The sequence below is a fragment of the Erigeron canadensis genome, chromosome 3 (genome assembly GCF_010389155.1).
Source record: "Erigeron canadensis isolate Cc75 chromosome 3, C_canadensis_v1, whole genome shotgun sequence".
Classification (NCBI taxonomy): Eukaryota; Viridiplantae; Streptophyta; class Magnoliopsida; order Asterales; family Asteraceae; genus Erigeron; species Erigeron canadensis.
In genome coordinates this window covers 28,314,275-28,332,945 of record NC_057763.1, presented here as the reverse complement: position 1 = coordinate 28,332,945, position 18,671 = coordinate 28,314,275, and the positions used below count along the sequence as shown (strand labels likewise).

General features: G+C 32.3%; 1 protein-coding gene and 1 long non-coding RNA gene across 2 annotated transcripts; one reads left to right on the top strand and one right to left on the bottom strand.

Annotated features, from left to right (window-relative positions):
- Nucleotides 1-3,011: 3,011 nt before the first annotated feature.
- On the top strand, nucleotides 3,012-6,327 carry LOC122590746. The gene is made up of 3 exons (XR_006322592.1): nucleotides 3,012-3,108; nucleotides 3,304-3,363; nucleotides 6,244-6,327. It is a non-coding gene; the product is annotated as an uncharacterized LOC122590746 (long non-coding RNA).
- Nucleotides 5,012-17,980, bottom strand: LOC122590745 (oligopeptide transporter 4-like). The gene is made up of 6 exons (XM_043762921.1): nucleotides 17,382-17,980; nucleotides 17,019-17,116; nucleotides 6,853-7,416; nucleotides 6,227-6,479; nucleotides 5,941-6,123; nucleotides 5,012-5,859 (listed from the first exon to the last, which is right to left on the bottom strand). Exons 1-6 carry the CDS (start codon nucleotides 17,889-17,891, stop codon nucleotides 5,251-5,253), a joined length of 2,217 nt encoding a protein of 738 aa, XP_043618856.1. The 5' UTR covers nucleotides 17,892-17,980; the 3' UTR covers nucleotides 5,012-5,250.
- Nucleotides 17,981-18,671: the final 691 nt, after the last annotated feature.

Here is an 18,671-nt window from a genome sequence, read left to right as displayed (position 1 = left end):
AATTTCACTCCAAAGTGCCCATAAAAAATGGGAACTTTCAGTTTCTCGTCACTCATTCTCTCGTGTTTAGTGTGATTACTTGCTCTGATACCAAATGATAATAAAGTAATCACTAGTATTTAGACTCTAATTCTCACTGCTTTAATTATTTAGCAAAGCTACATATAAATACACAAAAAAACAGACATGAAATAGCCCATGTAGAAGATCTATCATGGAGCATAACAAAGAAAATGGAACAAATTAACTACCTAACGTGGAGTAACCACAACTGACACATTTAACTGACTAAGTCAATTCTTCACAATAAACATAACTAACAAAATGCAGAGACCAACTAAAATTGCAGTGAGATGGACCAAACTTTAATTCTCCAACATACATACCAATTAAAGACGTTCGTTTTTATCAATTTAACAACCTATCCACTTAAAAAGGAGGAATTTACATATATGATGGATTGTTTTTATATCCTACGGTGACCTTTCAAAATTAAGGTTAACTTTTAGTAACTCACCGGAAACAAGCATATTATATAATACGTAACAAACACATACACCAACACCATCATAATATATTATTAATTAATCATCAGTTATATATAACGTACAGGGGATCAATGAAAGAACATTTATCATGCATCATCATCTTTAATGACGCTAGCTAATTACTGATGATTGATTCTACGTACTGCTTATCAATTCAAACTATATCATGCATCATCATCAGATCTTTTTCGGTGGCGGAAGGGAAAGTACTTGTGAAGAGTTACTTCCAAACCTCCATCTCGTTCAAGGAAATCCATATCTAAATACAAATTGTTTTTTTCTAGATTAATCCTGCTAAAATATCTGCTGGAGCTATTATCCTGGTGTTGCACGGTGTGATCCGAGAAAAGGACGCGTCCTGTAATGTCTAAGTCCGCACCGCCACCCGAGATTATATCAGAATCATTGGCTTTAAAATCTAGGAAAAACCTTACGACCCCTTTTTCATCAGTCTCCTGCAGCTTCTCGTCGGTTCCAGGGATACTTCAAGTTACGGATTCAAGGACTTGGTCACGATTCTCCCTCATGCACAGTGTATGCGGCATCTTGTTTCTAAAAACATGTACCACCAATCCTACATAACAATACATACATGTTTATTGCTACGTATATATTTTCAACTGCCTAATTAACCAACAACAATATATTATATATATATATATATATATATATATATCAAAAGACAACCTACATACCTGGTATATACTTAGCGTTGATAGTGGTAGTAAAATCACGTCGATTAATTGTTGACGGGGTGCTGGCTGCTGGACGGAAAGAAACATTAGATCTGGTGGCAGTGGCTAGGAGTTTCCTTGCGGCAAACATCTTCGATCAATAATAATTGAATAAATTTTTCACAAGTTTTCTTTAATTTATATTATTATATGGACGAAAGTTATCGATCATAAAATTTATAGGACAGAGAGTTTGTTTATATACAGGCCAGTTTCACTCTGTGAGAGGATACACATACAAATCCCAATTCGTATACAAAAACAAAACCGCATCTAATATGGTTATTTGTCAAATATTAATATTTGTATTCCCGTACAAATTAATATTCTCATTCTTATATTTAGGGCGTCTTTCGAGGCCCGGTGGCATAAGTAATTGGGCCTTAATCCCCATTATCAATATTTTTTCAACCAATCACAACTCTTGATTTCTTAAAGTTACTTTTGTTTTCAATTTTGACTTTAATTTAAACTTTTTTATTTTCCATAATAAATTTACATTTTTTACCCAATAATTTTAATATACTAAACAAATTATAATAATAGCTAATGTTTATCCAATATAATAATAACTAATATATATCCAATAGTATCTTCAATCATATAAACATAAAATTAATTAATTAAAAATAAATAAAACATAATGTAGATATATTAAGATTTTAAGAGTAAAATAACTTGCATGAACATATTTTAAAAAAATCTCAAAATAAAACTCAAAGTTTTGATATATAGATCAATTTTTTATTACTCAAAATACTATATTAAGTTTTAAACATTAATAAATTAACATCTAATATTGTAAACGCCGGAATCCCCGTGTATTATACACGGGCCTAAAATCTAGTTTATATATCTATGACCCCTTATAAAATAAATTGGTCTCCCTATTTTTTAAGATATTCAACACTTTTTCAATATCCTCAAACTACCCCTAAATAACCCTAACAAATATTTAAAATGGTTAATTTTTGCACCTTATTATCTTTCGTATTTAATCTTCTACTTATATTTAGAATGATAACCACGGTTAGATGTCAAATTGTCGCATCTTATGAAATTAACTAAGATAACTTGTATTACCGTTACGGCATCTCACGCATAATAAACCGTTACCGCTGTAACGCGTGAGCACCCTTCTAGTAATATATATATATAAGAGTTAATTACAGAATTCTTCCCCGCAGTTTACCCATTTTCGTGGTTTACATCCCTGTTAAGTTTTTTTAAACAAATCCGTACAAACTTGTCACATTCTTTGCAAGTTACGTCCCTGTGGCTAATGACGTTATTATTTGGCCGTTAAGTCGACACACGTGGGCTGCACGTGAGGGCATTTTTGCAATCTGTCGCCAACAAACAACTTTGTAATTGCACAATACGTCCATGTGGTTTGTCCATTCTGATGGTTTACATCCCTACTCAATAATTTTTGCGGAATAGATCCAAAGTAAGCAAATTAATTTGTTGCATGTTCCATCCTGTTGTTGATATCGTTAATTTTTTTCCGTTGAATGGGATCACATGCCATAATAAGTTCGATGGGTTTTTTGAAAATTTGCAAACCGTCATTGAGTGTAAGACTTTAATTGTATTAACTGTTCGAGTCCTTCCATTTTCTCGGAAAACAATTTCACCTCACTGTCCCATAATGACCATCCAGATAATGAATTATAAACCTAATTAAGCTTCATAAGAAAAAACTCAATCACTTAAAGCACACCTTAGAGAAGATAATAAATTTGTACGTATGTATTAATTTTAGCACTCGTCTCTTTCAACCCTTAATCTACAACGCCACTAATGGTACGCCACAACGGCATAAGGTTAGTTTTCCTTATCTTATATGATATTTCTTCGGTACACCCATTTTTTGAATTATTTGAAGGTTGCTTCATTTCTGTCACCTCTATTTATTTAGCAATTTCTTATCCTACACTACCAGGCTTCGCGGCTTCGTGTTTGGTTATTACATTTTCCATAAACAAAATTTTCTTATCAATATTGTTGGATTCATCCAGGTTTACCAACCGATTAGGCCCATAAACGATAGTGAAAGAGATGATAATACTTACCCCAAGGTTGGTTTCTATTTATATCTATAATTTCATATCTATATCTGTATGTGATGCAGAGACCCGTGATCCGACCCGACCCGCAATATCTTTTATTTAAATAAGTAATCTTTTGTTTTTGTAAGTTATCTTTTTAATTATTAGTTTTTATTCACAACAGATTATTTGGGACAATATTATTTTTTTGATTTGTGCTTTTTTTTAAGGTGTGTTTTTTTAAGTTCGATGAGTAGGGATCGTTGGGATGGAGTTTAATTAGGAGGTTTATTGGTGGTTCATATTTAAATTATTTGATTGGATGATTTGCATGTAGCATATTTTAGTTGACTTTCTGACTTGTGTATACGTAGTATAACAAGAGTTATGGAAAATGAGTTATTTATTGGAGAAGATTCCATTTCTCTAATTTGAGTCCATGTGTATATTTAAATACACTTGAATAACTTTGGCCCATGTGTATCTAGCACCTAATTAATAAGCACACAAACAGGTTATTAACTAATGATATGACCATCTTTAGCCATGGGGTCAAGTGGTTTCTTACCACCTTGCCAGTCAGAAAACATTCAAGAGCCATATAACCAATATTTTTGTCTGGGACCCTTTTGAATGGTCAACAAGCCTAGCTAAACCAAAATCCCCAAGCTTAGCATTAAACTTGGTGTCAAGCATAATGTTACTCGATTTGGTGTCGAGCAACGCTGAGGCCAATCATCGAGCAATATTATACCTCACTGGCCAAATCAACAAGGAACCTTCTTTAAAGAGGTGGGAATCCAAGCTTCCATAAGACATGAACTCGTAAACGAGTAGGAGTTCTTTATGACACCAACTAATGAGCTGCACCAAGTTCCTGTGTCTTAGTCGGCTAATGGTCTTCAATTCGGCTGCATACTCCTTTATTCCCTATTTGGATCCACTGGAGACTTTTTTGACAGCCACATAGGAATTAATTTCTTATAAGAGCCTTTATAAACACTGCCAAACCCTCCCTGTCCTATCTTCTCTCCTGCAGAAAAATTCTTTATTGCAAGGGCTAGTGCCTTTTATGAGAACTTTTTTGGCCTAATCTCAAATTCTTCTGTACCACTAGGAGTGCTCCCATCATCTTTACACCGGTTTATGATCCTTGGTTTCTTCAAGAAACCGAACATGAAAAACCCACTCATAAAAACACATGTTGTTAGACATAAACCGATACCCAATACTACCTTCAGGAGCTGAAACCATCTCAGTCTCTGATGGCCTGGGTGCTGAAGCATTTGCACCAATCGATTAACCAATTGGGTTGGTGATCTTTTCATCAATCCGTAATACAGAAACTCCCTAAGAATGAAGAGTGTGAATCTCAAAAAAATCACCAGTTGAGTCTGAAAATCCTATACTAACGTTTTCTGGTAAATACCTTCCAAGGTCAATGAGTTGCTTTGCAGGGTAGCAAAGAGTAGGTATCAAAGTGATACACAAGATCAAGGGGTTTCAGACACCGTACGTAGATATGATCAAGGGGTTTCTGCCACCGTACACTTTTTAATTTTTTTTTTTACCTCCCCCACCATAAGAGTTGAATATTATTGAATTAAGGTAACATTATTCTAGGAATCTATACAAAAACCTTTAATTCATAAGATTTGATTAAAAAACATATCTTTGAATTGCACTTCTTTGAGATGTATTAATAAGTCTACAGTTTCACAACAATCACGTATAAGAACATTTATATATAGATCTTTACACTTAATTATAGTTTCACCATGCTTAGCCTTCTGAATTGTATGCAGCTCTCATATCTTGGTGTGAGCATCTAGTGTTCTACATATGGACATATAGTATTACAGCAAATAATTACGTTTCTAAAAGTGGGTAGCTAGTATCCAGATGTACAAGTGTTTGTTAGTTAACCGGACAACCATCAACATTGATGCCTTGAGCTGTTGGGCAAGTCGCCAATTGACAATGTTCCCCGTCGGTACCCCACCAAGTCACTCCTGTCCCTTCAACGCAGAAATAAAGCAATACCGCCATGAAGGCCACACCAGCATCCAATGCAGCAGAAAGTATGTAATTATATCTCTGCCACCACTGTTTTCGGTACCTGAAAACAAAAAAGTTGAATATTGTCCCTACTATAATCCACGAATTGTAGTTTACTGCTGTTGCTGGTGGCATGGCACCCGTTGCTCCTAAGATAACTGGAAGGTTTACTAGTGGAAGCCACGTTTGTTTAGGAAACGCCTTGTAGAAAAGCCATATTATGATGGGTCCTAATGCACCTCCAAGGAAGAACCAATTCATGGAACTATAGTTTCCAAGACTCCCAAATATACGTTTAGGTCCTACCAAACCCCATATGACTGATGCATCAAAAAAGACTCGATCGCCTGGACATGTCCATGGACTATCTGGTGGAAGGAGATCATCTTGGCAAATGTTTTCAACCGAGTCTAACAACCATACCGCCACAACAAGGTTAATAGTTCCCGCCAGAATTGTTCCTATAAACTGATTTATACAAAATTTGGTTCAACACTTTTACCTTCAATTATCTGTAACATCAAACAGTTTAACTATAATATGACAAACCTGAACCAAAAACATTGATCTGGGAGGAATCTTCATATAATGTCCAAGCTTAAAATCACTTAGGAAGGATATGGCTTGTGTCATACTCATATAACCATAGACCTTAAAGCATACATTGGCTATCGGTCTTCCTGGCAATATAACACCCATAATGTATTCCGTTATTATGTTCAGCCCGGGTGTCTGTATGTTGACATTAAACAAGATTATTTCAAAATTTTAATAAAGGTACTAAACTATTCAAGTGTAGACTTTTTCGCATATGTTCAGAAGTATGCCTAATTACCTGATTTGTCGTGGCAGTGATGATGCTTATTGGGAGGGTAAAGACGAAGGCAATTACAGATGCAAAGATAAGTCCCCACCATGGCATCTGAACTTGATCATTTAAGACAGTGCAAAGTATTAGAGAGACTACGAGTGTCACTAGTAGTAACAAATGGAACCACCAGTTCGGTATATCTATGTATCTCTTCATGAGTCTTGTGTGTATATCCTCTTTCTCCTTGTATGAAGCTCGAAATCTATCATAGATTTCCCTGCATTTTATGATTTCCAACCATAGTGATTAATATAATTTTATAAACTTATTTACATTTCACAAAGATCAATCAACTATTATGAAAATTGAACACCCAAAGACGGTAGACCTAAAAAGACACTCAAGCAAGTTATAAGCTTAGCTCAGTCAGACTTTAGCTTTGGTTGTTAAGTTTGTTCTTCAGCATTCATAAACTGGCGAAGGATTTAAATACTTAGACCCATTTACTTATGAATGGGTCAATTTGGGTTTCTTTAAACTTGATTGCTCAAATCCTATAAACAGAAACTTAAGCTAAAAGTAAGTTACCCATATTGACACATTACCCAAACCCGCGCACTTTGAACATTACCGGAATGTCTCATTCTTACCTTCCATAGAAGAAACCCACATGGGTCAGAGTGGATGCAATTGCTGCAAATCCAAAACCATATGTGAGAGCGAAGAATGTGCTTAAATGAATCCTTCCTTGTTCTTCATACTTCACCATATCTATCTGAAACTTGTCATTAACAATCGCTGATATGTTATATTTTTGACCCTCAGCCGTAAACAAGTGTGACGAAAAGATAGGAAATCTATGAGCACCGTACAAGTCCACACCCCAATACGACAATGGCATAACAACATAGATTATCAACGCATATCCCAAAAACACATTGACAATGGCAAAGAACGGGCTGATTAGCGGGCTAAACAAAAACGACGCTACAACAGACCAATCTAGTGTTATGGCTCCAAGCCCAAGACCTCTCATGCCTGACCCAAGTTGTTGTGCCTTCACTGAACCCGAGAATGCCCAACAAACCCATGAAATGCTTGAGAGCGTCGAAAAGAGGTATCCAGGGATTAGGTACCACGAGAAGCTACAAATTAGCGCGATTAGGAAGAACTTTGCACGTGTCATACGTTGATTGTCTTTTTCATGCAACGCCCTGCAAAACATACAAAGAATGTGATCATGACCAAAAGCCTTTTGGTGTATACATGGACTATATACATCAAAACATCCCCTAGCTATATGTTACTATGGTATAGGAGTTTTAAGTAACTCCAATGATGAAATATACTATATTATTTTTTATTTTATTTTTTTTCTTTTTATACATATAAGGGGGGAGGGAGTGGTTACCCATCATCCCCCAACACTAACCAATTAACTTTACACCTCAATTTTTCCCAATCTTTCCCCATCTTTCCCAAATCACTGGCGGCACTTTCCCCATCTTCCCCCAATCTCCAGCTCATCATTTCTTTTCATTTATTTTTAATACTGTACTTTTTTTAAAATTATATAGATCTAAACATCTTTATATATAAATACAATTAAAAAAAAAAGTAAAAACATAAATACTTTAACTACAGGGACTGAATTGCAATTAGTAATAAGTAAAAACATTTTTATATATAAACTGCAGGGACTGAAATGCAATTAACAATAAGTAAAAATATTAAAAAATAAAAACAAATCTAAAAATTCCTTTTCATCTTCTTCATACATACGCTGCTTCTCTTCTTCAAAGTGAAAATCAATCAACTTAGAAAAAAATAACAAAAAAAAAAGAAGAAGATTTTGATCATTGTGGGTCCTCACTCAACCAATTACACGCTCCTATCTCTCCTCTCTCTCTTCCTCTCCTTTTTCCCCCCATCGGTGAACAACCCCGATTTTCACTTTCTCTCTCCCTCGGCAAACCACCGGCGGCGGTGTGCCTGCACGGGGCCGCTATCGGGGAAGCCCTTTACCGCAACCACTCCCTCCCCTCTAAGAGCATCATTAACAATCAAACCACCACATCAAAAAAAGGATGTCACATCATTAGTTTTTTTTTTTTTTTTTTGAAATGGCTACATCATCAATCACTTATCAACCAGTAACCACATAACATCAAACCATACCGGTAACAATAACACTAAAAGCTAGATCTTATAATATTTTTCACAACCTTTCATAAACTATCCTAAAATATTGGTAGATAAGGGATAACTAATCCAGCACTTAGGTAGCTTTTACGATAGCTTATACCATATAACTACTATATATTGAGTAAAATTTAAATTCGTACGGTCCAATTTTCTATTATTTTTTATAATAATTATTCTACCCCATCTTTGGAAAGTATTGCACAATAGCTACATGATGTGAAAGCAGGACGGATTCATTTCCACTCCAATTTTGGTACCATGTAAATTTTTAAAATTTAAATAGTATATTTGTAATGTTTTTAAAAAATTAAGGGAAAATAAATAAGTATACATACAAATATTATCTTCGTTGTCATAAGCATATTTTTTTGAAGTCATTGGTTATTGAAATATTAATTTTGAGATAGATTTTTTCCATTGGGATAATAAAAAAACTTGAGTTGTTTTGATTTTTAATAGAAAAAATGAAGAAAGTTTAAAGAAAAAGTTTTCTTTGTTTGGATATGTACATGTGTAATACACTAATAGTGTAATTGTTTGTGAAAATATATTTTCTTTCAAATTATTCTATTTATTTATCACAAAAAACTAATTATAATAATCATAATAGTTATGTAAGATAGATATATATATATATATATATATAAGCTAGTTATTCATGAAAAGATATATTTTTCAGGTTTCATGCATTATGTTTTACGTTTTCATTTAATAAGACTTTTTCCGTGTGGTCTATATATATTATAAAAAACTTGTAGTTTTTTTTATGGTCCTTTTTCTACTCTCCAGCAAGGGCTTAATTTTTTAACATTATTAAATACGATTCTTATAAGTAGGACAAACAACTTTAAAATTGACCCCTCATACAAAAAGTTCTGGCTCCGTCTCTTTGTGAAAGTATAAAATTGCCCTTAATAGACACTCCTATGGAAATGGTTATTAGATATTACTAAATTTGTCTTTAATTAATTAATTTATACTTTAAGCATTTATCTTGTTAATTACACTTTAGGTCATTATCTTCTAAAATATCTCCACTATCACATTTACATTAACTTACATGTCACGTCAGCGTTTTCCTAGATGGCGTCGCAAGTGCCAAGTCATCAGTCACGTAAGTCAGCTAATGTGGAGTGTCCACTTAAGTATATATAAGCCATTAATCATCTTTTAATTAAAAATAAAAAGTCCGATGGTGCAATCCAACCCGCGATCTCCAGATTAGTATGTCAGGTTCTTGGCCAGTGGAACAACTTTGTGTTTTGTTTATTTTTGGAGTTTCATGATTGATAAAGTGATAAAATGTCGCAACTTGTCTAATGCAATAGGGAAATCAAAGCTGTCGTATGATTCTTAAAGTCCTAATATAATCAATCTGCTTAATTTAGGAAATAAATAAACTCCCCTTTTCTTTGCCATCAATTACGGTTTATAGAAGAAACACATTAGGATTTCTAGGTTTTAAATTAGATGGGTTTATTCAAATTTTCAATTAAACCGGGTGCTTTTCGTATGGCTATCTTTTGTTTCTTTATTGCTTATTGCGTTTTCATTAAAGGTTGCTCACAGAAATATGAATTGTCAACCTGGTTCATCACCGTGTATATTTATATTAGTTGAATCTCAATTTGTATGTTTGTATCTATTGTTAGAATCAGATTTGTGTGGGTTTTGTTTTTGAAGTCAGGATTGTTGTTATACATATGAAGCTAGGCATCAAGCATGAGAGTTTAGAGGTTCAACAATTCTGTTTCTAGATATTATTTTCTTCTTTTATTTTATTTTTTTTGTCCATGGTTGATTTTGATATTATAGCTGCTATTAATTAACTATATGTGAATATAGATTTTGATATAAGGTTCTTGTTGCCATCAACATCTGAAGATAGTATAACAATACGTTCTTACAAATAAGTTACTTATACATATGGTAAGTTGATATGGTCCAACATATTTGATGGTGATCAAAACCTCCTCGATCATGGTACACAAGCAACTATCTTATAGTTATTATTTGACGGCGTTTGACTATGTTGACCTTACTAATGCATGAATGTGACAATTTTAAGTATTTTCTTTTGTCTACGGATGGTTTAATCGAAACTATTTACGCGTGTTTTTCAGACACGTACATGGTAGTAATTGGTTAATTATTGGTCTTTTAGTTATTATAAATCATCGTCTTTGTTATCGTAGAATTTGCTTGGAGTTGGACCACACAACTAGGGGTGATCGTGGGCCTAAACCTGCCTAGACCAGCCTATAACCCGCAAATTACAAGAAAGAACGTAACATGTGCAGCACGAGGTTTTTTTTTTTTTTTTAATTGGTTTCATATCTTTATTGTATGTATTTCAACTGTCTACTTTTTTGATTTAGTGTTCACAATACACAAGTTTCACCTTTCATCTCCCAGTGATTTAGAAGTCTCCCAGAAGCGGATAGCGATGTAAGCACATATGTTCTTAATCAAGCTCTCCTATCTCTATATATGAAATTATATATAATGGGCCTTCTGAATATGAAAGTCTTCACATTGATTTATTATTTGTTGAATTCATTATTTGGGCATGTTATCCATGTCATAACATTTTCAATAGAAGGAATCATTGAATCATCAAATGATGTTGGGTAAGGTAATTTCTACAGCTTTAAGTTCAAGGGATATCTTTAATGAGTAAAATATAGGTGTCTATAGTTTATATATATATAAAACTTGCTACTTAAATACGTATTTAGTATTGAAGCATTCCATCTTCTATAAATATAGGTCATTCCCTCAAGGGAATGGATGCGGGCGAATTTAGTAAATAGCACTACTATAAAGTGTATGGTAGTGAGTATAAATGTACAAAGTTTAGCAAAAGTATACATTTTTGGGCTTTTAAAAGACAAGTAGTCGTTTAATTACCCTTTGCCCAACCAATTAATATAGTACTTGCAACGAAGACACAAAGATATGCCGACGGTTATGGCCAATGATGTTCTTGCAGTGTCTACACATAATAGTAGTAAAAGAGAATAACCATGTCAAAAAGTAATGTGACAACCTCTTTGCAGCCTGAATGGAGCACAATTAATGTAGTCAATATCAATAAGAGACGGAATAATATTTTTTACTTAATTGGCTGTCTAGGATTAACATATGTTTATATCAATTGACCCATTCTGACAAGGTACAAGCTAGGGTCTTCACACTTCTAATATGCTGAATCTTGATTGCGGGGGGATTTATCGTTCATGTTACTCCTCGGGCTGTAGGGAAGGTGTTACCACACGGAAAACTCATGGGTATGGTCTTTAATTAGGGTCCCAACAACAAATGTTTTTGTTGTAGATTTAACTTGTCGGCTTGAGAAAAGTGCTTCTCATGGAGATTAAAGCTTCTATATATGAAGTATTCATCTTTAGATCTTCGCGCCCGTATATTCTATAAGCGGATATTAACTAAAATTGTGTTTCTCGATTTCGAAGATGTGCTACCGAATGAAAGGAGATCTTATTAGGTACATCGATGAGGATGTTGTCTCCAATGTTTTTGTTGCTGATTCCATGCATGTTATTTAACTTTACATTTTATATCTGACATTATAGGCAAAATTGCCAAATATACTCTGTTATGCTTAGTATTCTGATATGTGATATGGTTTTCCTAGGTTAAGTATCTTTTATGCGACCGCAATTGGGCTAAGTGCATCATTTGTGAAACTGGTTTTGTGGTATGTCAAGGAGTGGGGTTACAGGTACATACTTTTATTTGTCATTTCCCTCACCTTGGAAAGTTATGATTCAGCCTCATCTGGCTTTGTGTTGGCTAAATATGGCTTTTTTGACTGAAATGGGTCAATGCAGGTTGCCTTTTATAACCAGTGAGCCATATAGCTAAATTAAAGAGTTATCGATAATGAAAATGGGTCAAAGTTGTGGAAAATCACCCAAATGTATTATAAGGTGATAAAAACCTCAAACGACTACAGTATTTTTTTTAAAACAATAGTCCGATGATAGCCATGGTAGATCGTAAGGCCTATATAATAAAGTAGTTTCTTCATCCAACATTGGACTTGTGTTTTTTGACGCGACAATTTTCTAACATTTACTTCCATCCGGATTATATTTTCTTTAATGGGTTCATAAAACATTAGCTTAAAATGAAATTGTTGAAAGTTTCATCGTCTCTTTTAGTGTATCTTCACTTTCATAACAGCTCTAAAGTTAGTTATTCAAGGAAATGAAAACCTTTATACAAGGTGTATTTATTATTAACTTGCCAACCGCCCGGAAGTTGTAGGTTTGGTATCTTCCCGGAGCAACAAACTAGGTACAATTACAGAAGTTGTTCTATTTATTTGATTTTTTTATAATATCTCTATTTGATTTTTATTCAATAGTCATATGAGGATTTTTATTCAATAGTAATTAATATATCTATAACTTTCATTAATTTACTTTAAAATATTTTTGGTTTTATAATTTGTTTTTTTATAAAAAATTATGACTTTAAAAATATTTGTAGTTCTTTATATAGATCTTTTATATAACAAATATATACTTCTAAATTGTATCTATATCTATACTTCTATATCCATACTACTCTACAAAGCAAATCAAGTAATTAAGATTTTGAAATAATTATATTACCCTTTTGTTTACTCACTAATTTAAATATCATCACCTAATAATACCATTAATGAGATAACTTACAACATAGATTCTCAAACATTTAAAGAACCATATTAACCATTCTTACATCAATTACGTTACATTCGCCACCACACCACCACCACCATCACCGTCACACATCGCCGTTACCACTGCTGCTGTTGCCACATTTTTGTCGCTACCACCATTACCGCCCATTGCGGACATCCGTCTAGTTTTGTTCATAATTTATTTTTAATAAAAAAATTGTTTTTAGAATCACATATAATCATTATTTATATATAACATTTAAAGTAGCAAAAAGCTACAGTAAAATTTTTAATATTTTTATTTTCACCACTAAACTTCTAATGTTTCTACTTTTGCCACAAAACTACTACTTCTATTGTTTTACATTTTTACCTCAAACTTTCACATCTTCTATTTTTAATACACACTTAGATTATTTAGATTTTTAGGTTTCTTATTGTACCACATAACTTTAACCTATTAACTTTTGTCACTCAACTTTAATTTCTTTTACTTTTAACACGAAGGTTTGGTTTTATTTAGCTTTTAAACATATGTTTTTCTAACTTTTGTCACGAAAGTTTCATTTTCTTTACTTTTTATCACGGAAACTTTTAGCTTTTTACTTTTTGTCACATAAATTTAATTTCTTTTACTTTTGGCACATATTTTGTTTTATTTAGTTTTTAAACTTTCGTTTTTTTAATTTTTGCCACGAACCTTCATTCATTTTACTTATTATCACAGAAACTTATAAACTTTTACTTTTTGTCACATAACTTTTATTTCTTTTACTTCTTGCACGAAATTTTTATGTTATTTACTTTTTAAACTTTTGTCTTTTTTAATTCTTCTACTTTACACAAAAGTTTTGTTTTATTTCGTTTTTATACTTTTATTTTTTTAACTTTTGCCAGGAAAGTTGAGTTCTCTTACTTTTTACCACGTAACTTTTTTTTTACATAACTTGTGTCAACCATTTTTACTACATAATTCTTGGATTTTTAACTTTTGTCAATGAACTTTTATTTTCTTAACTTTCTACCACATAACTTTAAGTATTTGAAGTTCAGTCACCAAAGTTTTATTTTATTACTTTTTACCATATAACATTGTGTTTTGTAACCTTTTTGTAACCTTTTTCACCACATAACTTTCAATTTTGTAACCTTTTTCACGAAAGCTTCATTTTTCTTACTTTTCACCAAATACCTTTTGGAATTTTTCTTTTTGTCAACAAAGTTTCATATTCTTAATTTTTTACCACATAAATTCAAAATTTTCAACTTCAGTCACTTAAGTTTCCTTTTTTTTTTTTTACCTTTGACCACATAACTTTTCACCTATTAACTTTTGCCACGAAAATTTCATCTTATATAACTTTTTTCACATGTGTAGATGTTACGTATGCCCGGAGAAATAAAAAACTAGTTGTTTAATATATATATAAAGAAAACAAAATCCTAAGTAAGATATGCATGAGAGATAGAGTGTGATCCTTAAAAGTCAACTAGACAACGGATGGCCATCATCAATGACTTGCGTGGTTAACGATTTCGACAGTCTTAGTTGACTTGTGGAATATCATATAATTAAAGTCGTTAAAAACAGCTGTACGTATGTCTTTGATTCACATGTTTCAAATCATAAGACTTTAATTAAGGAAAAACATATACTTTATCTATTTTCATTAGGAAAACTAACACGATATCTGTGCAATACGGCAGTTGTGACGGCACGACGGTTTAGTGATGTCGGTGAGGGGTGGTAATGATATCGACAATTGGTATCGAGTGATGTAACCGTGTAAGTTGATGTAATGGTGATAGTGAAAATATTTTAAAAGATTAGGACTTGGAGTGTAAATTAGCACGATAAAGATTTAAAGTATAAATTAATTTATTAATTATGAGCAATATTGATAATCTTTAATAACTTTTTCCATATAGAGGTACTTTAGTACTTTTGTATTTAACTTTTTTTTATATTTTGTAAAAGTAAGAGAGTTGATAGTTATTATAAATAAGTATCATGAAGTTCCACTAATACGGATATAAACAATTTAATTTACGTAAAAGGATACTGATATAATTTTGTATTATTATACATGCGGTGTCTAAGATATTTACCTAATAAAATTTGAATTGGTATTTTTAATTTGAGTCCCTCAAAATATCTTCTATCATTGGATCATATATATTGGACGAGTTATAAAGAGCCGGCAAATTCAACCCAAATACATAAATTTGGATCAATTTGGGCAGTTTGAAAAATTGAATGGATCTAATTGGACTATAGGTAAGTTTCAAGCGGGTCCTAATGGATTGAAAAAACAATGCCTCCGTTTCTAACCGGGTTAGTTTGGGCGGAAACTGGAATGAATTTGGATGTTATGGTCTGACATATTTTACCCTCATAAAGAAGAAAACTAAATTAGACTAGCTAGTGTACAACTATAAATACATTTTGTACAACATTGTCAAGCGGCAATATTTCTCCAATTTGAGATTCAACTGCCCATGTGAGACCCTCCACCACATGGTATTTCAATTACATCGTCATCTAGTTTTATACGACTGTTTTATATTACATATGAACTAAAAATAATACTCACATTAATAATATATAATAATAACAGTAAAGTAATAATGTATAAATGACGGTGCCCATATATTGTTTATACTAGCTAATTAACTCGAGTTCAACTCGGAATTATTAATAAAAGTTTTATAAATAATGTTTATTTAAAAATAACTAAAGTTTTTTTTAAAAAAATATTTTATAGAATTTTAGTATGAATAATAATGAATCAAGCAATAATGATTAAACACTGTAAATTAAATACTAAATTTACGATAATTTATGTGACTTATTGATATATATTAGTTGTATATGGTTATATTTTTTTTCCGTTAAACTTAGGAAACAATATAATATATTCAATACTCTATTTAATACTCTGGTTAATGAGATATATCTTTCTTAAATTAATTATAAATATATAATGTTTAAGGTTAAATAAATTTATAGAAAGTAAAAAAAGAAATAACAAATATGATGTCATAATTTTGTAAAAGCACTTGTAGGAATGGACATGAGCTTGCCACATAAGAAAAAAAATTCTAGAAACAATTCTCTTTTACCAATATGAGAGATAACTAATAGTCTGGTAACGATGTAAATTATAATTATATACATAACTTCATTTAAATTTAAGATATATTATTATGTTACGAAAAACTAAAAATTATAAACGATAATGAGTATTAAAAAATACAAATTTAAGCTCATTTTAAAAATGACCCGTTTTGACCCGGGTCCATTTTGACCCGTTTCCAAAATTATCCGTTTTGACCCGCACTCGTTTTGACCCGGACACCAATCCAATCCGACCCATACATTTTGCCACCTATTCACGAGTATATCCTATATGAAAGGAATTAAAAATGATTAAATTTTTTAAAGATTAACCTAAAAATCCTTTTAAAAACTTTAAAATATGATAAGTGTTATTCATTAATTCTCTTTCTTAATCTCACCATCTGATTTTATCACATGTCTCAATCTAATTATATATAGTTAAAATGATTTTTAGGCTATTGTTTTCAAAAATTTATCATTTCCGTATATCTAATGTTCTCTAATTTATCAACTTTCCCAAGTCTTTGGGGGTCATTTTCTAGTAAATAAATGCATTTATTCTTGTTTGAATTCTGCATCTAGTATTAGTCAAAGGTGTTGGACTGAATGCTGAAGCAATAATTAATTTCCACAAAGGAAAGGGATCGACACTATTTCAGTATTTCTTATGGAGTTGATGGAATTCTAATTAATCTACATAAAATAAAAATACAATTTTTGCATTATTTTAAAATGCTTAGCAAAATCTTAGAAGCCGATCAATATTTAAAAGCATGGAAATTAATTAAAAGGCTAGTTACCGGAAAAGGGAGACTTGAACAAGAGTCCCCGGCCACCACATGTGCGCCGGCTCGACGACATATTTCCTCAACAACCCGGCCCATCCGTATCCTAACACCTGCCGATCGATCCATAATCAAGATTACACATCCACACGACTATCATTTTCAAGTTAAGCTCAAAGTATATTTTTGTATATAGGCAGATGTCATAAAAATAGTACACATATATATATGTATTTATGTTTGAACTAAATGATCATGATATCACAATTATTTTTTATAGAAAAATGACCCATATTGAAATGGAAAGAAAAAAAATGTACCATACTAAAATGGATATGTGTTGATATTATTAGTACATAACTATATATATAGATTTACCTGTGTAGTGATAATTAGCAACCAACCGGCCAAAAAAGAAATATTTCTATGATAAAAAGCTTTGATAATGGTAACAATGCCAACAGCATAAGCTGATCCATTTCCAAAAGCACTTCCAGCATTAGCAAATATTGAAATAAGGACATGTTCCTTCATGTTAAACGGGCCCGGGTTCAAAGAAAATGTTTTTGAACCAAACCCAGGGACCCGGAACTTGGTCTTCGGGAGAATTGCAGCCATGAAGTGGCCAATAGGTAGTGTGGCCACTTGTACTGTGATTTGGGTGATAACTAGTGGCTCGGTACGGTAAGAAAAGAATTGGTTGAAAAATGAAAGAAGGGCACATGAGATTAAGCCCAAGAACCACATCCTGAAGGTCCATACTGGCAGGCTTGGGTCGTCGGTGTTGGTCACCGTGAGACGGACTTCTTCGATGGGTGAGAGTTCATCTTCTTCGATGTTCGTTGTGGCTGAAGGGTATGGTTTCGGGTCATCAACAATGGTGCCCATGATCAGAATAGAAAAAGGCAAGAAGCTAGTTGATGAGTAGGGATCGTTGGGATGGAGTTTAATTAGGAGGGTTATTGGTGGTTCATATTTATATATAAATAATTGGATTAGAGCATGTTGCAAATTTCAGTTGACTTTCTGACTAGTAAATACTCCGATACTCGTATAATAGAGTGGTGGAAAAATGAGTTATATATGGACTTACAATCACTATCGTATCAATTTTTTAAGCTGATATGATCTATACACCATTAATATTTTTTAATTGTAATATTTAGAATTCAATATGTTTCACATTATTATTATTATACTGTATATATACTCCATCCGTCTTATTTTAATTGTCCTATTTTCACTGATCAAGTTTTTTATTTCTGACTTTGATCATAAATAACTTTATTTTTGGTATATATTAGTTGATGAAAGTTATATTAGTGAAAAATACATTTAAAACTCAATCAATTCATATATGTTATATGAAGTATTATATAACACTAACAAAAATATTTTCGGTCAAAGTTGAAAGAAAAAGATTAAAAAAGTCAAACTAAGACATTTAATATGGGATGGAGGGAGTAACATTTTAATACGAGTACATGTTTGATGATGTATGCTTGAATTTGATGATGTACAAATCACTACTCTATTAATGGTTAGCACTTAAATGTACGTACATGGGAGGTCTAGAGGGTGTGTAAACCCGCTTCTCGGTCGGGGCATAAATTTTTGAAATTTATATGTATAATATGTTAAAAGATGTGTTAAAAGTTATTGAAATCT